General features: G+C 44.8%; 1 protein-coding gene across 5 annotated transcripts in view; it reads left to right on the top strand.

The window, feature by feature from the left end:
• FYCO1 (FYVE and coiled-coil domain autophagy adaptor 1) overlaps window positions 1-22791 on the top strand; it is a 77695-nt gene that overhangs the window by 3398 nt on the left and 51506 nt on the right. For 2 of the 5 annotated variants that reach the window (XM_001114357.5, XM_015131150.3), the window contains exons 2-7: window positions 7480-7653; window positions 10703-10809; window positions 12535-12660; window positions 16716-16822; window positions 18858-19001; window positions 22321-22411. In XM_001114357.5, coding sequence (XP_001114357.3) covers window positions 7599-7653; window positions 10703-10809; window positions 12535-12660; window positions 16716-16822; window positions 18858-19001; window positions 22321-22411 — 630 coding nt within the window. In that variant the 5' untranslated portion in view covers window positions 7480-7598. Of the gene's footprint in view, window positions 1-5635; window positions 5761-6431; window positions 6982-7479; window positions 7654-10702; window positions 10810-12534; window positions 12661-16715; window positions 16823-18857; window positions 19002-22320; window positions 22412-22791 lie in introns of those variants that run through there. The other 3 variants (XM_077992296.1, XM_015131145.3, XM_077992297.1) reach the window with 3 other exon arrangements.

The raw sequence follows: 22791 nt of genomic DNA, 5'->3' as shown, positions 1-22791 counted from the left end.
TGATTCCAAAATCTAAATAGGGTCCAATTTGACAAAACTTGGCTACCACTGATAAGGGAGAAGAAAATATCTTGCTCATTACTCCAACTCTAGCTTCAGAGCCATCCTGGGTCTTGCGTGCCCCTCCCATCTGTGGCACGGCCCCACCCCCTGCCCTCTACACCCGGGCTGGTACTGCTGTTGTCATGCTTCTCCCCAAGAAGTGTAACAGAACCCAGGCCCACCAGCACCTCCCCGCCCCAGGTTGCCTTGTTGATGGTGTCAGATGCACACTTTCAGGAATGGAGAAACAAGGGCCTTGGGAGGTGTATTGGAGCTAGGGCTGCCATAACAAAATACCACAGACTGAGTGGCTTAAGCAACAGAAATATACTTTCTCAAAGTTCTGGAGGCTGGAAGTCCCAGATCAAGCCACTGGCAGGTTTGGCTTCTCCTGAGGCCTCTCTCCTTGGCTCTCAGACGGCTGCCTTCTTGCCGTGCCCTCACGTGGCCTTTCCTCTGTGCTTGTGCATCCCTGGTATCTCTTGTGTGTGTCTAGAATTCCCCTTATAAACTCACCAGTCCGATTGGATTCCGGCCCACTCTCATGGCCTCATTTAATCTTCATTACCTCTTTAAAGGCCCTGTCTTCAAATGCAGTCACATTCTGAGGTGTGAGGGTTAGGGCTTCAACATCGGAATACGGTGGGGTGGGGTGCACAATTCACCCCCTGACAGGAGGTTTGGGTTAGCAGGGTTGTTTGTGAGGGTGGCGGTGCTTTCCATTTTCCAGGATGGGGTGAAGGAGGCTGTGGTAAGGCTTCCTCAGGAACCGAATTGTGGTTCACACTTCCTCCTGTCCACACCAAACCCAGAGAGACTGGAGCAGCTGGCCAGAGGAAGGTGTAGGGAGCATGAGCTGGGCAGGGCATGGCCTTGGCAGAGGGAGCAGAGCATCCAAACCCCAGAGTCAGGACCCAGCCACAGAAGGGCAGCGCAGGGAGGCCCGAACATAGGCAGTGGGGAGGGAGGGAAGGAGGAGGGACAAGAGAGAGGATGGGCCTATCCCTATCGAGGTCAGGCAGACCATCTGTAAAAGGCCTCACAAGCTGGGTTAAGAGATTTGTACCCATGTCTGACAGCAGCCACTTGAGCTCTCAGGACACCAGAGGTCTGTTTATAAAGAGATGCTAGGTAGGCAGTGTGGAGTAGACACACTTCATCCATCCCTGAATTATATTATTCTATTCACTCTGGAAATAATAGCTCACAATATTTTTACAGTAATTAAAACATAATGTTCACAATTTCTACGTGGTGTTTTAAGTGCGTTATTTTAGTCAACATACAAATAGTTTATGCTTAATAAAAGAAAACTGAAAAATCAGAGAAATAGAATTTTTAAAAAAATGTGCTCATGACGGCCGAGCGCGGTGGCTCATGCCTGTAATCCCAGCACTTTGGGAGGCCGAGGCGGGTGGATCACCTGAGGTCAGGAGATTGAGACCATCCTGGCCAACATAGTGAAACCCCGTCTCTACTAAAATACAAAAAAAAAAAAAGAAAAGCCAGGCATGGTGGCATACGCCTGTAGTCCCAGCTACTCAGGAGGCTGAGGCAGGGGAATCACTTGAACCTGGGAGGTGGAGGTTGCAGTGAGCTGAGATTGCACCAATGCACTCCAGCCTGGTGACAGAGCGAGACTCCGTCTCAAAAAAAAAAAAAAGTGCTCATGTTGCCACCATTGAAAGATTAGTAGTATTTACATCTTAGTACATTTCTATGCCTCAAAGTTTAGTTTGGTTGGTGGAGCAAGGATCTATGTGTTTTGTTTTGTCTAATTCATTCATTCATTCATTCAGCAGTAATTTATTGAGGGCTCTCCATGTGCTAGAACTGTGCTAGGGGAAATCATGAACAGCAATGAAGTTTACGGACAAGTAGAAAGAACAGAGATTGAACAAAAAATTACCAAATGTCCCCAGAAGCCACAGAAGCATAACATGAGACTGCAGTGAGGGCTGAGAATCATGAGCAGAGTACAGTGAGGTACCTTGTATGTTCACTTGTTCTCATGAAAGCACTTACCAGGCCTCAAGTGCTCCTTCTTACTTGTTTGTAAGTTTATTGGGGTATATGTTATCTGTTTCTCCCGCTGAGCCTGAGTTCCTTAAAGGTCAGAGCTCCACCCACCGCCCCTTTTCACAGCTGTAGCCCTGGCTCGTGGTTCAGACTTGCCTCTTCATCGTGCTGCCAAAAAATACCTTTTACCTGGCTGGCGGTTTGTTAGCACACAGAAGTTACCTGCTGCTTCCTCAAGGCCATGTTTTGTGGCTATGTCATATTCTATCAGAGATTCAGTTCTTAGCTCATAACTGGCTGGATTGACCCCCTTGACGCTTGGGTCAGGAGAGGTCCCAGAGCATATAATTTTGGAGATCTGTAGTTTTTCCCCACCTAGGTTGGGCCTGTATTCTTTGGGGCAGGAGTAGATGTACCAGTTGAATTCTCAATTATTGATGCAGTTGTTCCAGAGATTGTCCAGATTCTCATGCCTGTCATTGTCACCTCTTGGATATTTTCTCAGCCCCACAGCTTCAAGTACAGAGGTGTGGCTCCTCCCTTGAGCAGCTGCCCACCTCACTAAAAAAAGACTTGACTTCCCCCAGATCCAAAAGCAACCCCTCAGAACCCTCTCAGCCCTGCTCTCTGGGGTCCGTGGACTGGAATATTGGCCCTTTTGTGTGTGTTCTGGGAGAGCAACCAAGGAACCTGCTATTGTTGGTGGAAGGGAGGGGACCAAGAGAAGGTTCAAGAATCCATGGCAAAACCTCAAGTTCTCATTCCCTTTAAGAAAAAGAGAAGATGACAAGCAAGAAGGAGTGTTTGGGAAAGATGACCCAGGCATGCAGTGGGTTAACACTTTAATCACAGGTCCAAAGGGTTGTGTCACCTAATAAGTCTTTGTTCACATGCGTGTGCTGAAATGCCTGCCTCTGAGCTGCCCTCTGGCAAACTCCGGAGCACTCTCCTAGCTACCCTCTGGAAGCTCTGGGAAGGACAGTCTGCCTGCCCACTGATTGTTCCAGCCCCTGTTCCAGCAGGACCTCCAGGCCTTCGAAGCTGCAGGTACCAGCCAAGTGCCTCCCTTTCTGTAGGTGGTAACTAGCTAGAGGCCGTTGGGTGTGCTGAGCCAGGCCTAGGCAATGGACTCTTCCAGAAAGGCTTTTCTGCCTTTTTAACCATCCTTGTCCTTAACATTCTTTCTTGGTCAGGGGGGACTTTACAACTGGTAGGCTCCTCCTTATTTGGGACTGGGGGTGGAATCCAACTGTAAGGTGCCCTCTCTGGGTCAGCCCTTAGCTATTGTGTTGGGAGCAAAATTTTAAAGGCGGAGAAAGGTTGACTTCCACACCTCCAACCTCCTCCTCCCCTGATGATTCTTCTTTCCTTGTATGGCTACTCGGATGCTATTATTGCTGCTGTCTGAGCCGGTTTCTGGGCAATATTATGAGTATTAGTCACTTGCATCATAGCGTAAATATGTTTACATGAGTCAGTCAGCATCTTTGTATCTTAAGTTGACTACATTGCTGTTGCTATTGTTTAAGGCATTTAGGGCATCTGGGCAGGTATAGAAAACACTTGGAGGTCAGAGAAGGTCCTTTACCTCTAAAATGATATCTAAGTCACTTTAGTTAGGAACTCATACACTAGTACCAAGTGAAAAATAAGAATTTTTAAAAATGCATTGAGTCCCTTTTCCTCTTTATCAGAAAATTGGATGTTTTCAGACATTTTGGATAGGCTTAAACATAATTTTGAGTTGTTGGCAAGGAAATTCAATGCTTCCAAAGATTTTATAAAACTCATTTCTCTGATACTTGAAAGAGCCTGTCAGAGACAGCAGTGAAGGTTTTTACATGTTGTGCAACGAGGACTGTGGGTTTATGAGGTGGTCGGCACACTGAGGGGCCTGTGAGGTATGTGTGTCCTGGAGTCCTTACCCCGGTGCTGAGGCAGCCATGGTAGTGTGTACAGAGCTTTGAGTGTCTCCTGAGTTGGGAGAGCCATTTGCTAATGGGTTGTAGATGTCAGGATCATGCTGGTTCATGCCAGGAGTCTGTGATTCCCTCAATGAAAGGGCAAGCTTATCTAGAGACACAAGGAAGTTGGCCATGTTTGGAGAGAGTTGGTGCCCATTCTGTGCCTTTTGTTGGTTAGTAATGACCTCAGACCGAGATGGAGGATCTAGCAGGGCAAGATGCTGAGTTCATGAAAATAGCATCCCCATGGTGACCATGTTCTCTATGGAAGCTCTGATTTACTTCCTGAATCCCTGTGAGGTGATGACCCAGAGCCAGAGTGGGGAAGCCCACTGCACCCCACAGGCCTGGCAGGCAGTTTGTTAGGGCTCATTATACTAGTGGTGACACAGGCTCTTTGGAAAATCAGCTTGTGTAATCAGTGGCTGGGAACAGCTCACCCCAGGACCTGGGAACTTGACACCAGCCAAGAGCACACTCCCAAGGTCAGACAGGAAGGTCTCCTGCCTTGGGCTGACACAAGGGCAGTGTCACCAAAGCACCAAGAAGTCTTAAAGGAGCGTGTTGCCATCTGTGTTCAGGCTCATGATGCCAAGATACTGGTTTTGGTTTGCAGACATTGTTTCCCTCTTGCCAGACTCCAGTTAGGGCTAGTTTCCAGAAAATCCAGCTGGTTGTGTGGTTCCTTCATTGTCCTGGGCACAGCCTGGATGAGCTACTCAGGATCTGTTGTTACTATCACCTCCTTCCCAAGCTCCGCCCTCTCCACGGACATGGTCAGAAGTGTACACACAGACCCAGTGGGCTGCATTTAAAGACTCACAGGGTATCACTCCAGTCGTCTTCCTCCAGGATTATTTCTCTCAGAGACTGCAAGCTCCTCTGTGTTGGCAGCAGCCAAATAAGAGGAATGCAGATAGAGAAATAGCCTTTACTCTTGTATGCCTTTCCTTTCCTTCTTGGCTCTCTCCAGTGACCGCCTGTTCACTTTTTAGGCCTGGCCATCACAGAGTGTCTACCACTTCTCCCTTCCCCAAGCTGAATTAAATTTTCCCTTTCTCAGATCCCATTGCATTTTTTTTAACAAATTCATCAAAATGCTGCTTTTTTGTGAGATATAATTTACAGTTATATGAGTTGTGACAAGTATATGCTTGTCAAATACATATAGCCATGTAACCATCACCGTAATCAAGGCACTCAACATAATTGCCCCCCATATTTTCCTGTGCTCCTTTGTAGCCAGACCCTCCCTTCTCCCCTAGACCCTGGCAGCTGCTGATGTGATTTCTCTCCTAATGATTTGCCTTTGCCAGAATAGCATATAAATGGGATTGCACAGTTGTAGTGGTTTCAGAGGCTTCTTTGACTCAGCACAGGGCATTTCAGATTCCTCCATGTTTTGTATACCCATAGTTCATATCTTCTCAGTACTGAGTACCCATGCCTTTTTATCCATATCTCTATGTGGGCCTCTTCCACTGTATCTGGATATGTGATATTCTTCCATCTGTCTCCTTCATGGGTAGCCAGGCTCCTCCAGGGATGGACTGTGTCTTGTGTGCCTCTGTATCCCCAGCCTGCACATAGTAGGCACTTGATGGAATGTGCTGGGGCAGCTGTGTGTTGACAGTGGACATCCTTATCCTCTCTGGCTCTCTCTAGGGCGCTGGCTGGTCCCTGCTCAGGCCCTGTATTCAGCTGGTGACCTGAAGAGACACCCAGGGATGGGCAGGTAGGCTTCTCATAAAGCACTCCTATCCTCAGGTTGGTGTCCCTGATGGATGGGTGCCAACACTTGTTGGGAGGTTTGGGGGCTTCTCTGTGGCTGCCCTGAAGCTCTTCTCTCTGGGGCTCATGAATTCCTGGGACTGTGGTACAGGCATATGTCTGTTTCCTTCCTCCTAAGCCAGAGAAGTCCTCTTTGGGCCTTGTTTGCACTGAGTCATAGCTACATTGGCTAGTTAGTTAAAAATAGGCTCCAGTTATCTCCGCCCTGTGATAGGCCCTTCTCTCCTTGGGCAGAGGCAGGAATCCTTATGTAAATATTTGGAGGAGCTTGTGGCTGGGGTGATTTCCATGCCGGGATCTGCTTGCCTGGACTCCTGGAGCCATGAGGGCAAGGTGGCAGTGGGAGAGTGAGAGGTGGCCTGTGTTAGAACACTCAGAGTATTCACACTGCTTGGGAGACACTGGAGTTCATGGTGGTACCTCGAGCCGGTGGAAGTGGTTGGTCATTTGCTGTAGTGACAATGGCTCAGTCTTAAAAAGTCAGTAGGACTTATTGGAAAAACCACCTGTTTTGAAATCAGACTGACCAGAGTTCAATGTGATTCCTCACCTCACTGGCCCATGGCCTTAAACAAGTTACATGACTCCTCTGAGCATCATTTTCTCCTTTGTAAACAGGGATGATGTTATCTGCGCCACCAGGGTGATTGTGAGAATTAAAAGTGATCTTGTATGTAAAGCCCGTAACAGAGCCCTGCACGCAATAGACCCTCATTTAGTGCTGGCTGCCGCCACAGCCAACTCTAGCCTTGCTATCTACTTTGCCAGGAAACATTACAACTTTGCACTGGATATCTGAGGGAAGAATGAGAGGTTCTTAAAGGACGTAGGAATCTCCGGATGCATGTCCAGACCTCTTTCCCGTGTGCTCACATCTCTTTAACTTCTGTTGGCCTTCAGCCCTACGGTTAAATCACTTCAACAGCTGCCCAAGTAGGGCTGATAACTCAGGACTCACTAGCTGGGAGAGGACTGGAACCAAACTTAAAAATAGAGACACATCCATTGCCTGGTGCAGGGGCTATGCAGGCCTCTGGAGAGAAGGCCAGGCAGCATCTGCACACCCAGGCTGAGTTGGACTCTGGGCAGCTGGAGGCTGCAAGCCTCCCAACGAAGGGGACCTTGCCAGGCAAGCCCAGCTTTCCTTGGTCCAGAAGTTCTGAGGGTATGTATCCTTATCCTCTCCCCCACTAGCACTAACTGGCTAGAGACTGACCGTTCTTCAGAGAAAGAAAGGCTAGAGAGTGTGTGGGGGAGATAGGGATCCTTAGGCTTAGCAGAGCTGTCTGAAGCTGGGCTGCACTGGTTCCATGTAGCCTTTGGTATAAGAGGGTGGAGAGAGCCACTGGGTGGCTTTTTAAAGGAAAGTAAGGCAGTCCTATCTACGGTGAATGGACAGTGAGCTCAGAAAGAATAGGCTGCAATATGATTGATCTAATTTCTTGTTAAGCCCCAAATCAGGTCACTGTGTCTGAATATAAGTGTGTCAGAAACAAACCAGAGAGTGCCCACAGAGCAAGGCCCACACAGAAAGGTCAAGCCCTCCTCTTGAGGGAATACACCCAGATAGGGGGACCTTTCTGCCCAGAGCAGAGTTCTCTAATATTGTCGTTAAATTGTGTCTGTGTCTGCTTCCTCCATGGCCTCCTCTTCCTCTGTGCAGGTGCCACCATGGAGTCTGACCACTGCTAAGCAGACAGCCACGGAGGGCCGAAGTTCTGAGCCTTCCTCCTTCCTCCGGACCCAAGCAGGAGACACACAGACAAGAAAGGCAAACTCACCATGGCCTCCACCAATGCAGAGAGCCAGCTCCAGAGAATCATCCGAGACTTGCAAGGTATGGTAGGTTGCTGGGCAGACTGAGTTTGGTTTTGAGGGACTTGTGGCAGGGCTTTTTGCTGTTGCCAGTTGAAATTCAACCCTTTCATTTTTGTTCACACCACGAGTAATTGGAGTCCTCAGGTCACATCACATTGAAATATTTGGGGCTCAAATATCCGCCTTGTGTAAGGCTTGGAAAGTTTGCCTGGTTTCCTTTCAGAGGACTGTAAAGCCAGTTTGTAAACAAAATCATACACCCTGCTCCAGGACTGGGTCTGATTTCCATTAGCGCACATATGTGTGTTTTCAAGCTGCCTGTTAAGTCTTTGGCTAAATCCCAAATTTCTGAGCGCTGATGAAGTTGGCTCCTTTGGGAAAGAATGTTCTTTCTCCCACTGAGCAGGAACGACAGAGACCCACCTGTCTTGTTTTGCTGCCCCACTGGGTCCTGGCTGGTGGACGGCCCATTGCCTGGGATGCACTGTAGGTCCAGGCCTGCTGCCTCCCAGACTTCCCTGAGCTCAGCATTGTCCACTGAGAGAGGCTGTGACTTGTATCCCTTATCTCACTGGAGAAAAGCAAGGCAGAGGAAGGTGCAGATAAAGCTTCATAGACTCAGGAGAAACGGACTATTTTCTTTTTGGCTGCAAATTCCAAGTTTCACTCTTTCAGATGCTGTCCCAGGGGTCAGAATTTTTATGTTTTCCGTCCCCACTCATCACCAGTGCTGATCTTTAAGCAATGTGGAGCTCCAGAACGCTTGATACTACACAGTCTGAAGCTGACCACTTCCTCCATGCCTGCAGAGTCTGCTGTGACACTTTCATGACAGACTAAAAGCCCAGGCTCCTAACCACTTGGACACCACCAGCAGTTATCTCCCATGCCAGGAACCATTGGCCTAGCCCGTCCACAATGCAGCTCTCATTCTGAAGTTCTAAAGTCAACAAGATGAAAAACACTTTCTCAAGCTTTTAATCTTGTGTCTACTGTGTCTTGTGCCTCTGATAGCTAAGAATTACATGGCATTTTGTGTGCACCAGGCTCTTTCTATACCAACAGCCTGGCACCAGTCTATGCTCCTAACCACTCTAGTCTACTTTCAGCTAAGACATTAGATGCTTTTTTGAATCTACGCAGAGAGACAGAGAAAGTAAAATGCCAGTCTCTGCAAATCTGAGTTTGCCGGTAGCTTTAAGAGGTCTCTCCATAAAGTAGGCAGTCTTTTCTGTGTTTCAACATCTGGTTCTTGAGGATAACTTTGAGACCTAGAGGTCCTTATTGGGAGGGAAGAGGGTGAAATAGGGGACCCTCAGGTAAAGCTTCTGATCTAGACCATTGCCTGTCCCACGTACCAGCTGCGTCTGGCCACCCACAATATCCTGGGTTGGTTTCAACATCCTTTACACAGGCCACAGAGCACTTTAATGGGAATTCTTGAAAGATGCCACTTTCTCCGTACTCTCCACTTTGATCTGTTGGTAAATGTCTTAATAAGCGTACAAATCTACAGCGTCTACCGTGAGAGTGGAGTGTCCTTAACTGAGGCGTCTTTGTGTGGTACACAGCCTTCACTCCTCTGCAGGGCAGCCCACTTACCCTCTTGGTGACAGCAGTTTCAAGGACTTTGGAGTCAGGCAGGGGTGTGCTCAGCTTCTGGCTTCTCTTTTTAACTCTGGAAAATGTTGGACAAGTCCGTTCACCTTTCCAACACACCGTTGCTTCCTTCATGTGCCAGCTGGGTGTGATGATGACACCCACTTCTCAAGATTATTCAAAGAATCAGATAGTAATTCCTGTAAAGCTAATATTATTTAGAGTATCAGAGATTAGAGCTGAACATTTCATATTTCATGTCCAGAGTCTCCTCCTTCAAAGTTTCAGGAGTTCCCAGATGAGGCTGCGAGTGTTTACCTGACCTGAGGAGGAAGGCTCTATGTCTCTCCCAGGCCCTTGGCTCACTGGCTGTCAGTGCCAGCCATTGCAGACACTTCTAGGAAGGTACAGCTGGACAATTGTCACTTGTAAGCATCAGTCCCAAGAACCTGTCTCCACCATTTGCTAATCTTTGCCCGAGGGGTCAGTGTTGACGACATTTTCAGCCATCTTAGGCTTGGCTTCAGTCCTGGACAGGTCTGCTTCTAACCATGGTTCTCGGGAGCAGGGGTTAGAAATTTAAGAATTGCCAGAGAAGCAGATCGTTTTGTCAAGCACATCCCAACCATTTCCACTGGGGAAATGTTTTCCAGGATCTAAACCAAATCCAGTGTCTCAATAGTCCCTCTGTCCCACAGCAGAGGTAGTAAGTGAGAGGCAAAGGCGGGTTTTCCTCTTTTCCGCACAGGGAGGTAGATTCTCTTAGAAGTTAAGAGGTGGGCTCTGGAGTTAGAAAGCTCTTGAGAAAACCAGGGATCTTATTCCAGCTCTGCTGTTTGCTACCCGTGTTCTTTGGCCAACTGCTCTGATTTCTGTGTACACTCCTCATCTGCAAAATGGGGATAATCATAGCAGACTTCATAGATTCTAAACTGTACTTTTTTTTTTTTTTTGACATTTTAACAGCTATGGAACTGGGATGTATCTTATAATTAATGGCATCTTAGATTCATCAAAATAAGGCAATCCCTGCCTCTCAATGCCGTATTAAATGAGAAAAATACATGTAAAGGCCTAGCCCCTCAAGGACACTCAGTTAACAGAAGCAGGTGCGGTTGTCATTGTTGGAATTGTGATTATCATTACTATTATTTTTACATAAAATACACACAGCAAACATTTGTTGTCCAGCTACTATATGCAAATTACTAGCCCTGGGTGGTGGACAGACAATGGTAAACAAGAAATGTGCCCAGTCAACAAGGATTGTAAAATATCTGTGAGCTCTCAGGACATTTCAACACTCCCTGACTTGGAGTTATATCTCATGGATACTTACATACCCTTTTATGTTTCAGAGGTGCTTTGTATCACTGACCACTTGCTCCTCATGCTTCCTGGGTTATTCCTGCTTCTCTTTCTGAGTTTAGTCACTATCTGGTTACATGTTCCTATTTGTTGTCTTAAAGATGCTGTGACAGAACTAAGCAAAGAATTTCAGGAAGCGGGGGAACCCATCACGGATGACAGCACCAGCTTGCATAAATTTTCTTATAAACTTGAGTATCTCCTGCAAGTAAGTGACGCCTGTAATGTGTTGATTTTTGCATTGGTATCTCTTTTCTCCCTCTTGGGTGATTCATCAGCATTCAAGATATGGTTCAGAAAGCCCAAGGAGCCAGTAAGCCCTTGTGGTTAGATTGAAGGTCAGAGGAGTCCCCAGTGCAAGCTCAATCCTCCAAGTGTGATCCTTTGGGGAACTGCAGTGTTGCCCCTTAGGATGGCTTTGAGAATCAAAAACATCCTTTAGAGATTTAGGTCATTGTAAGGTAGGTCAGAAGGTTACTGTATGGCAAGGATCTTAACTTTGGGACAGTTACATACCCCTTTGGGAGTTTAGTGAAAGCTATAGAGTCTTCCCAAAAAGACATTCGTGTATGTATACACACAATCACGCATTTTTACAGGCAGATTCTAAGAGTGTGTGGACCCTCTAAAGATTATCCATGGGCTTCTGTTTTAGAGCTTTGCTACTCAATGTGCAGTCCATAGACCAGCAGCATCAGCATCCTCTGGGAGCTTATTCGTAGTATATTTTTGGTCCCCACCCCCACCTACTGAATCAGAATCTCTGGGGTCAGCCCAGGATATTTTCTTTTCACATATTGATGGTATAACTCTTATCCCTGCTTAGCCCAAAAAGTGCTGATGTAACGAACACTGCAGATGTGGAAAAATGCATGCAACTAAAACAGGCAGGAAGGAAATGATCTAGAAGTTATTTTAGGGTAGTGGTATTAGGTGGTAAATTTTTTTCAATTTTTGTGTTTTGTTTTATCTAGATACCCTAATAACATATGCATATCTTGCTTCTGTAATCAGAAAAAAATGCTATAAAATGTTATAGAAAGGTGTACCTGTATCACTGTGAACACCATTATTTTGCAACGTCACATCCCACCAAAGCACGTAGTATGTGGGCCCACTAGAGGAAAGGCCCCTAACGTGCTGAAGGACTTGCCTCTCTCATGCCATTTCAACTGGCTCTTTAACATTGTAAAAATGTTTTTGAGCCTTTCTTTTTTTCAACTAAGCCCATTTTGGTTTTGAATTTGAAATGACTCAGAGCTGACATTTATTTAAATTTATTGTAGGTATATTAAATGATATTGAAACTTAAGAGTTGAGTAACTGGGATAAAATGTCATTACCTTATTTCCCTAAATCGAAGCAGAGTTAACACTCTTCATATTGCCCTTAAGACTCTTTTTTTTTTTTTTTTGAGACAGAGTTTCATTCTTGTTGCCCAGGCTGGAGTGCAGTGGTGTAATCTTGGCTCACTGCAACCTCCGCCTCCCGGCTTCAAGTGATTCTCCTGCCTCAGTCTCCCGAGTAGCTGGGATTACAGGTGCCCGCCACCACGCCCAGCTAATTTTTGTATTTTTAGTAGAGATGGAGTTTCACCATGTTGGCCAGGCTGGTCTTGAACCCCTGACCTCAGGTGATCCACCCACCTCGGCCTCCCAAAGTGCCGGATTACCAGCGTGAGCCACCACACCTGGCTAAGACTCTTTTCTTGTATTTCTTTCTCATCTGTTAATAACAAATTTGGTGGTTTTCCACCCAACTATATGAACAGGGTATTAACACACCTTGATTTGCCAATAAATAAAAATAATGCCAATAAAGGGTCTCACCCAGTGCTGGCACCTAAGAAGCTATTGTTATTATTTATCATTTAAATGCTGGGATGAAGAGCAGTGGGTTTGGACCTCCTCTCCCTGTCCCTTTCCCTACCCAGTTTGATCAGAAAGAGAAGGCTACACTCCTGGGCAACAAGAAGGACTACTGGGATTACTTCTGTGCCTGCCTGGCCAAGGTGAAAGGAGCCAATGATGGGATCCGATTTGTCAAGTCTATCTCGGAGGTAAGCAGAGCAAGCAGCCAACAACTTCGTGTCTTCCTTTTGTCTGCTTAAAGCAGATCTTGCAGAGACCTTTGCTGCAGACAGCTAAATGAGGAAGTGGGAGTTTAAGGGTGGTAAAGAAATCTAGTCCAGGTATACTCAGTGCTCATTGTTGCAGTGGCTCAAGCTTGGGAAAACCACTTCAGTGAGTGTTTACCAAGAGGAAGAATGCTGAGTCCTGAATGTACCTTAGGCCACAACCCACATGTTACTTAACAGGGTGGCCTGTTCACATACATTGTAAGTCTGCTAATGGTAGCCCTTGAGGTGTACAGCATAGGATGGCTCCATCTTTTTAAAAAATTTATTTTCCGAGATAAAGTTCTTTAGAGTTTGCTAGGCTGCTTTCCGTACACTTTGCCCAGGAAACTTAGATTTGAAATGAGAATGATGTGGGATCTTAAGAAACATTTCTTGAAATAGTGATATGCCAACTTTCTACATTCAATTCTGAGCCCCTCAAGAGCAAAATGCCATGGCTTTGCTGTTTTACAAAACTCCAGAACAACAAACACACACACATACTTCACATACACACTCACACTCTACTCTCTGTTTGTTTTCCACCCTCAACCCTCAGAGAATCTTTCTTCTCTCTCATCAGCCTAGTCCATCCAGGAGTGTAGAACTTTGCATATCAGGGAGCAGGTAAACCCCTAGATTTGAGACAGGAGGTTTGTACATTTGTTCTTTCTTTTCAGTATCTCTTCAGTAGAGTGTGAAGTCACTTTAAAGTCAACACTCCTGCTGCTTGGCTGGCTGCCCACAAATACCACAGCCTTAGGTATTCTGGGAAGGGCTCCTCACCAACCATGCCAGCTGGAGCTGAATGACTTTCTTCTTATAGAGAATGACAGTGTTAGATATGCTGGCATCAACGGCTGGACGTTTCCCACCATTTGCACCCTCTGACATCTGAGACGACGAGGAAGGATCCTGGCTCTAAAGGGCTGGTTCTGCGAGTTTCTTTAATGTCCATGTTAGTGTGGATGAGTCTTGTAAGGTCTGGTGGGATACTTGGGTCCATGAGGTATTTTAATTTTAATGCATCATAAATGTGAAAGGGGTTCTCTTTGTCACTCTCCTCTCTTCATTCCTCAGCCACTGCATCAGAGCAACTAAAGCCTTTCACTTTATGACTTTGGACAGCTGAAGTCTGGAAATAAATTTAGTTTTAATCCCCATTCCCCAGGATTATGAAATGCTTGCTAAAACACATCTACTTTTTAGCTAGTTTCTTCTTCTTTTCTCATAATGCAGACAGATCTTTAGACAGTCTGAAGCCATGGAAACTGGCTTTCTAGAAGCAGAAAGCATTCCTTGCTTGCATGAATGTTGGTGTTTTAGTGGCTGGCATAGGCTCTGCTTCCCATAGGGTCCAGCTGTTTCATCTCTGTTGAAGACTGCTCTCGGGGGCATCATTGGTTGGAATGGCTTGGAACATCCCTAGGCTAAGTGAGTTGCTGGATACTTGGTTAATTTTAATAATGAAGTCGCCATCTGGGTATTTAACTGAGAAGGTGAGAGTTAATGGATAAGAAGCATTTGTAGGTCCCCTCTGACCCCTTTGAGGTAGGAGGCAGCTATTCAGGCTAAAATAGGTGAAGGTTCTAAGAAACCATTTCTGGTGGTTCAGTATGGGCTCAGCTTGGACTGTGCTTCACTGTGATGAGGGTGTAGCTCGGCGTCGGGTTCATGGCACAATGGTCTGGTTTAAAGCAGAATCAGCTCTCATGTACCCTGCAGATTCCCTGTCCTTTGCTGCCGTTGTATTGCTTCTCAGGATAGGGTATGTGGGTTCTGATTAGAAGCTAAAAAAAATTAAGGAATTAGGTAATGAAAGCGGATCCATAATCTCAAAATATAAAAAGACCATGCAGCATTTTGATTTGTAGTACAAAGGAACTATTGTTCCCTTCCCTCTAAAAATACCTTTTAAAACAAATAGCTCCATATATATATATATGGATTTTATATGTGTATATATATATAACATTCAGTTAATGGGCCTGATTAAAAATATAGCCTCAAATGTTTGCCATTAAAAAGTTTTAATGTTCTAAAGGCTGGCATAATGGTAAGTTTGCCAAAAATAAGGACAAGCTCCTGTCTTTGGGAGCTTACAGACCTGGGCTGTGATGTGAGGGTCTTAATGAAATTCTGCAGGGTGTGTGTTTGTATAATTGACACGCTTCCCTGCACAATGCCTTGCTCAGTTCTTTCCAATTGCCTGAATTTCCTGGTTATCACCACTAAACACTTTGTTCTCACCTTAGTCGTCAGTGGAAAAAAAAGTGATTTAGACAGGATATACCATCAAGATTCTCCCCCGCAAATCTGCTGAGATCGTCTATCTGCAGACATGTCATGGTGGTTTTCGTAAAGCCAATAAACCAGGCTGCTGCCTGCCTTCACTTCCAGGTGTCCTGGCTGCACCCGAAACACACATGGGGAATTGTCTTACAGCTTCTCTAGTTAAAAAGATTTAACACCTTTTTGTTTTTTAAAACTACTTCATATGGTATCATTTCCTTGAGTCAGCGGTAAGAAGAAATATAGCTCTGAGTTAAAGGTGCTATACGCCAGGATGTTTACCCCATTGAGTCAGGAAATATGTGGTACAGCCTCAAGCACTGGCATTAAATATAGGGGTTTGGAGTCAGATAGTGACTCAATATAGTGTCGGAATTAAAATCTGAATAGTATGGGTTATAGGAACCCTCTTTGGCAAACCACTGCTCCCCCTTCCCCCATCACATATACACACTGTAAATAGTTCTGGCCTTTGAAGGGGTCGGGAGGGTATTGGTCCCAGCTTACCCTACCCAGAGCCAGCGCCTGAGAGAGCAGGCACATGTGGTAGGTCAGGAGGTTTTGAATTCCTGCCGACTTTCTTGAGCTTCTGGGCTGACCTGTCAGGAATATGAATCCTAATTTGCAAACTTGCCCAAGTGTCTTCTGTGGCTGTCCCTTTTATTCCTTCCGCCGTGGCCATTGTATGCTCCCAGCTGACAGAGCCCTGCTTTGCGGCCTCATGGCAGAGTCTCTGACCAACATATCCCATCTCCATCACAACAAGCTTTTGAGTGGTGTGAATTTAAGCCTCAAAACAGCTCCAGTCACGTCTTCCCCTTCCTCTGAATTGGTTTTTAGGTATAAGCTCTGTGGGGAGAGGTTTTGAAGACAGACCTACACCTGGGCCTTCCTATGCAATCCATGCCAAACTTGTGAGACAGACCCATATCCATTTTATCCTTAGCCCCGTGTGACTGGGCTGCCTAGAGACACCCCTGGTCTCACCCCTGGGCTCCTTCTGATTCAATGTAGTGATTTGGCATATCCGATAAAGAACAGGAAATCCAACCAGGAAAGCGTTGGCAGACTTGTAGATTTTACTGATGGTTTCATGGAACACAGATGAGGCAGTTACATGGCCACACGCACGCACCTCTGCCTTTGTCCCTCTCTTCTTCCTTCTGCACATATTTCTGCCAAGCCTTTAGGCCCTTCCCCTGCACCTGTTCCCCACACACCTTAAAAACAAACCAGCATTAGCTGAGCTGAGACCATCTCTTCCTCCTCAAGCTGACTTGTGGTGTGAGAAGTCCTTCATTTACCTACCTCCAGGTTTTACTCTAATATAAAACTGAGTTTTATTTGATTTCCTATCTGACTGCAAACCCAGAGATTCTGATAGAGCAGAGGAGGGAAAGTGACATTCCAATAGACTCCACAGATGTTTGGAAGCCTCTTGTTAATATATCTTCCATGATATGTTTGCTGGAGTCTGCAGATTATTCTCAGATGAAGGCCTGCAAGTAGTTCGCCCACTTCAAGCCTTACTCTCTGCAGTGATAGTATCAAATGTGTTGTGTCCTTTGAAGGACAACGTGTAGGGTAAAATTGGGTGACATTGTTTGCCCTGTATCTGTGTTTCACAAGCCATCTATGAGACCAGGTCTGTATTTGGAGTTAGACTAACAGCTCTTTGGCTCTATGTAATCTGCTTTCTCCAGCTCCGAACATCCTTGGGGAAAGGAAGAGCATTTATTCGCTACTCCTTGGTGCACCAGAGGTTGGCAGACACCTTACAGCAGTGCTTCATGAACACCAAAGTGACCAGGTAAATACAGGACAGGGCTGGGGTTTAGCACCATCCCATGCAGAAATGAACTCAAGTTCATTAATAATAATGACAACTGCAACATAGTGCTCATTTGTGTCCCTCGTGACACTGCAGACTCCTTCCACATCTACCATTGTCTTCCACCCCTCCTCCCAAAGTCCTTGACACATGTGGGCAGGTAGCACTGAGTTTTTATAGGTTACTGAGGCTTAGAGGGGCTTAATGCTTTTCTCTAGGCCTCAGCCGTTGCTCTCTTAACTCCCGATACCAGACATTTTCCCTGGTGGACGGCATGTCCTTGGTGCCAGCACTACTGGACAGTCAGGTTATAGCCTTGGCCTCTCAGCAGAATCACCTGTGGGGTTTTTAACACTGTTGAGCCTGGGTCCTCACCTGGCATACTGAGTGAACACACCAGAGACTGTGGTGGGCAGCCAGGACTGGGGGCCACTGCAGAGCTCAGGTCAGGTGTGCAGTCAGCCTTTGTGCAGGTAGTGCTGAAGCCTCAGCAGGGAAGAGAGAAGGGAGGAGAGGGGCAGGGATTGAGTCTATAATGGGGAGAGTGGGTATCAGCTTAGAAGCTGCAAATCAGGTACCAGACAACTAACCTCTTTGGGTTTTCCAGCATCTCTTGCCTGGCCCCTTTCCTTTGGGAGTATTCAAATTTTTTTTGAATCTAAAAAAACTACAAAGGAAAACCTTTTGTTTCATTATGTCACCTTAAAGATTGATTTGCATAGAGATGTACTCGTATTTCTCATGCATGTGACAGGCCTTGTGAATTGGTGTGAGTTGAAAAAGTTTGCATATTTGATTTGAAGGTTGTTTTGTTTTAGATGTTCGGTGAAGATCGTCATAAACAGCTTGACTTAATCACAGTTCACAGACAATAATGTCCCACTTTTTTGCCCACGTGGGAGTGCAGTGGCACAATCGTAGCACACTATAACCTCAAGCTGCTGGGCTCAAGTGATCTTCTTACCTCAGCCTTCGAGTAGCTGGATAGGCATTTACCACTGTGCCTGGCTAATTTTTTACTTTTTGTAGAGACAGGGTCTCACTATATTGCCCAGCCTGGCCTCAAATTCCTGGACTCAGGCGAACCCCCTGCCTAGGCCTCCCAAAGTGCTAGAATTACGGGTGTGAAGCACTATGCCCAGCCATCTTTTTCTTTTTGGGTGGGGTTTGGAGTAGGGGGAGTAGGGTCTTAACCTGTCACACAGGCTGGAGTGCAGTGGCACAATCATGATTCACTGTAGCCTCTACCTCCTGGGTTCAAGCAATCCTCCTGCCTCACAGCCTCTTGAGAAGCTGGGACTACAGGTGCATGCCACCATGCTCAGCTAATTTTTTATTTTTTTGGTAGAGATGGGATCTTGCCATGTTGCCCACCCTGGCCTCGAACTCCTGGGCTCAAGCTATCCTCCTGTCTTAGCTTCCCAAAGTGTTGGGATTACAGGCATGAGTAACTGTGTTCTGATGCATCTTTTTAAAATTCTTGTTACTTTGCCTGAAATGAAACAACCACTACCTCAAAATGCAGATAACATTTATTTTATTTTTTCTCACCCTGTCTTATGGTGCTGAAACATTTCTGAATAATTTGTTCCTTGGCTTTTAAATTGGTATCTGGACAGAAATTAGCAGTTGAGTTTAGTGTCCCATGTTGAGTTCTGAAAATGGAATAGAAAGTAAAGTTATCTTTCAAAAAATAAGTTTTCTTTCTCCTACAATTGCCCTTTCTTGGCAAATAATTGACATTTAAGGTTCCCATATCCTTTTTGAGAAGTAGATATGATATATGTAATAAATGAACAAGCATCCAGATCATTGCAGTAGTTTCTTTGAAGAAGAGCAAGCTTATTTGAGAGTTATGTTCTTCTACCATGAAAATGAAATTGGTTTGTGTGCCTGTGTCTTTTAATTTAGTAACCTGAGTTGGAATTCGATGAGGCAGAGCCACAGTGGGAGGACTGATTAAATTCACACATTCTTTATCTTTATTACTCACAATTGACGTGTTTTTCTGCAGTGACTGGTTCTACGCAAGAAGCCCCTTTCTGCAGCCAAAGCTGAGCTCGGACATTGTGGGCCAACTGTATGAGCTGACTGAGGTTCAGTTTGACCTGGCGTCGAGGGGCTATGACTTGGATGCTGCCTGGCCAACATTTGCCAGGTACTTTGAAGGATTGCTTGGTTTAAAAGACAGGAAAAGAGACATTTAAAGTTTTGAAGATTGCCACCAGTCTACTCAAAGCAATTTTGCTTGCTCAGTAAATTACATAAAACCGTTCAACTCTTATTCCAGCTCCTTTTACAGACTTTGTTGAATCATGACTAACAATAACATCTGAAGGCTCCAACCTTAAACCAACCTAATTGGCCAGGGCATGAGTCAGTGGAGATGCATACTGCAAAAGCCAAGGCTTTAAAAAATTTTTAAGGCACTTGTTGCTATGGGCACTGGGGAAGGAGTGGGCTTTTTCCCCTGCCTGTTCTTATGGAGTTACTACAGAAGGCTCCTAAGCAGTAGGAGAGGAAGTAAAAGCCACAACTCGTCCACGTAAGGGTTGCAGGAAAGCTTGCTGCGCTTTGTTTCTTCTTTCTTTATTTTCTGAGGCCATCAAGCCAGCCATATCTTACACTAGTGTGGCACTCACATACCCCCAGAGTCCTTACATCAGCTCCAGGAAGGAGGTGTGAGGAACAGGCTCAGAGGATCAGGGGACTTGACAAAGTCACCCAGCTGGTGGGCAGCAGGCCTGGAACACCTGACTTAGGTTAAAATCAAGTCCAGCATTCTTTGTTTTGTTTTGCTTTCTGTTTATAAGGCTTTTAAAATTTAACGTTCGTATTTTTTATTAGGAAATACTTCACATACAGAGAAAAGTGGTGAATATGATAGTCACACGCAAACCACCAGGATTTAATAGCTTACATTTTGCCATATTGAGGTGTCCTTTTTTTATTTTTATTTTTTGTAGGGACGGAGTCTTGCCATCTTTCCCAGGCTGGTTTGAACTCCTGGGCTCAAACAATCCTATCTTGGCATTCCAAACTGCTGGGATTACAGGCATGAGCCACCATGCCTGGCCCAGATATTCTTTTTAAAACTTTCACATTTTGAAATAATTTCAGAATTACAGAAAAGTTGCAAAAATAATACAAAGTACTCATCTATCCTTCACCCTGATTCCCTAGTTATTGATATTTTACTGTAATTGTTTATCATTTTTTCTATTTACATGTTGATTTATTTCCTAAGCCTTTTGAGAGTAAATTACAGACTTGATCTTCTTTTCTCTTAAGTACTTAATTATGCATTTCCTAAAATCAAGGACATCCTGTTATATAACTCAGTACAATTATTAAAATCAGAAAATTAACATTGATACAATACTGCTATCTAATCTACAGATCTCATTTAAATTTTACAAATTATCTCAATAATGTCTCTCATAATCCAAGACCCAATCCCAGATCACATATTGTTAATTCATTCATTGCTATGCCTCTCTAGTCCCCTTTAATTCTGAACAGTTTTTCAGGCTTTGTCTTTCATAACATTGACATTTGTGAAAAATACAGGCCAGTTATTTTGTAAAATGTTCCTTAATTTGAGTTTGACCGATGTTTCCTCATTATTGGATTTGGGTTAAGTGTTTTTGGCGGGAATGCCTCAGCTGTTGTCTTGTCAGCACACTGTATCTGGAGGCCCACAGTGTTGATTTGTTTCACTACTAATGAGGTTAATCCTAGTCATTTGGGTAACGCGGTGCTTGCCCAGTTTCTCCAAAAGTTACTATTTCTTCCTTTGTAATGAATATGTATCTTATGCGAAGGCATGTTGAAATTACATTATTATCTTTTTTTCTCTTAAATCTGTCCTGTATTAGTTTTAATACCATTTGATAATTCTTGCCTGAAGCAGTTATTACCATCATCATTACCAGAGTGATTTTCTAACTCCATTATTTCTTTTACATTATTAGTTGGCATTCTACTGTAAGGAAGATCTTTTTCTTTTTCCCCATTTATTCATTCATAGCAGTATTGACTCATGGATTCTTACTTTATTCAATAGGTTACATTCTGTCACTGTCATTACTTATTTTGAAGCTTAAATTATCCCATTTATCCAATTACCCCAGTGGGAGCCCCTGTCAAGCTGGCTCTTGTGGGGAGATTTGGTTACATCCGATACTTTTTTAAATAAATAAAATATTATAGATCGGCTAAAGCCCCACCCCATTGCCATCCTTTCTCCTTTGTTCCCCTTTCAGAAGTAATCATGGCCCTATAATCAATGCATTTCCTGCCCAGATCTTCTGCTTTCATTATTACTTGTGTATTTGTAAATAGTTTATATAGTATATATATATAGTTTTATTTTGTAAACATTTTAAAATTTTACACATGTTGAATCATGTGATAGCTGTCCTTTTGCAACCTGCTTTTTTCATTCTGCCTTGTTTTTGAGATTTTGTATCTGTTTATACATGGAGTTCTGTAAGTATAGAGTTGGGTTGGCAAACAGTTCCCCAGGGCTGTATGGAACACAACTTTGCCCATTTATTCACCTGTTGTCCATGGCTGCTTTTATGCTAACAGTGCCAGTTGAGTGACAGAGACCATATAGCCCACAAGACCAAAATATTTACTATCTGGCCCTTTTCAAAAAAACCAAAAAGAATGCTAACCCATGGTGTAGAGAATTCTGTTGGGTGAATAAGCCATAGTGTATCTCTTTCCCTAGCAGTGTAGAGTTTGTTTGGTTTCCCTTTTTCCAGTTACAGTGCTGCCAAGAGCATCCCCACTGTCTCCTTATGTACCTGTGTGACTGTCTTCAGGGAAGATACTGTGAAGGGCAGTTGCTGGGTTGTGGAGACTAAGTTTGAAAACACAATAATTTTAGATTTAGGAGATGATTCTGGTGAAGTAAAAATATGTTTAGGTTCCTGCTAAACAAGAGTTATCACACAAGCCTTTGTATTTCTAAACCAATGCCATTCAATGGAACTTTCTGCGATGAGGGAAATGTTCTGTATCTGCACTGACCGGCCTGGTTATGTGACCTAGAAGCAGCCTCCCAGCCACACTGTTGCTGTGTCATGCAGAGCGGCAGCTGAGCCCCCAAGCACAGTGTGACTCTTATTTACCAAACTGACTGCTGCTTGTTCCTCACTGGCAGACAAACTGAGGCAGGCACCAAAAGCTCAAGAAAAATTTAAACCAAATATCGGGAAATACATGTTCACGTAATTCTTTTCTGGCAGTGGGAGGAAAGCCATGATGGTAAAACTAGCCATGGAGTTCATCTGTTACAGACCAGTGTAGCTGTGCTCTTTGGTGGAATCTGTTGGGTTTGACTTCCTTACGTTCTACCTGGGAAGGCAGCCCCCTACCACCACCTGGTTGCCTTGTGACCAGCAGGGCCTCCATGTATGTAGGTTTCCTGCTCTGAATACAGGTATGTCTGCTTTGTGGCCCCGCAGGAGGACACTGGCCACTGGCTCTTCTGCTTACCTGTGGAAACCCCCTAGCCGCAGCTCCAGCATGAGCAGTTTGGTGAGCAGCTACCTGCAGGTAAGGCCAGGAAGGCTGGGAATTATCTTACTATAGCTTCTACCAGGGTATGTCCTTGTCCCTAGCAACTCAAGGGTGATGTTTTCAGATACCTGTTGTTCCAGCCAGAGCAATAGAACCACTCAGTTATAGCCACTATTCCCTGGAGTCTGGGTTTTTCAACCAAATGGAATCTAGGCTCTCTTAAAATTAAATTCTTTTAAATGATTTTAAAGTATTTTAAAAGAAGCAGTTTGGCACCATGGTTAAAAGTGACAGAGTCAAATCCTGACTCTCACCTACCAGCTATGACCAAGGGGAAATTACTTAACCTTCAGCTCTCTCATCCACAGGATGGGGATAATAAAAATCATTCTAGTTCATAGATGAGGGCTTGACAT

The sequence above is a fragment of the Macaca mulatta genome, chromosome 2, assembly GCF_049350105.2.
Source record: "Macaca mulatta isolate MMU2019108-1 chromosome 2, T2T-MMU8v2.0, whole genome shotgun sequence".
Lineage (NCBI taxonomy): Eukaryota > Metazoa > Chordata > Mammalia > Primates > Cercopithecidae > Macaca > Macaca mulatta.
Note: the sequence above shows the minus strand (reverse complement) of the source record. Positions and strands in the feature narration are given on the sequence as shown.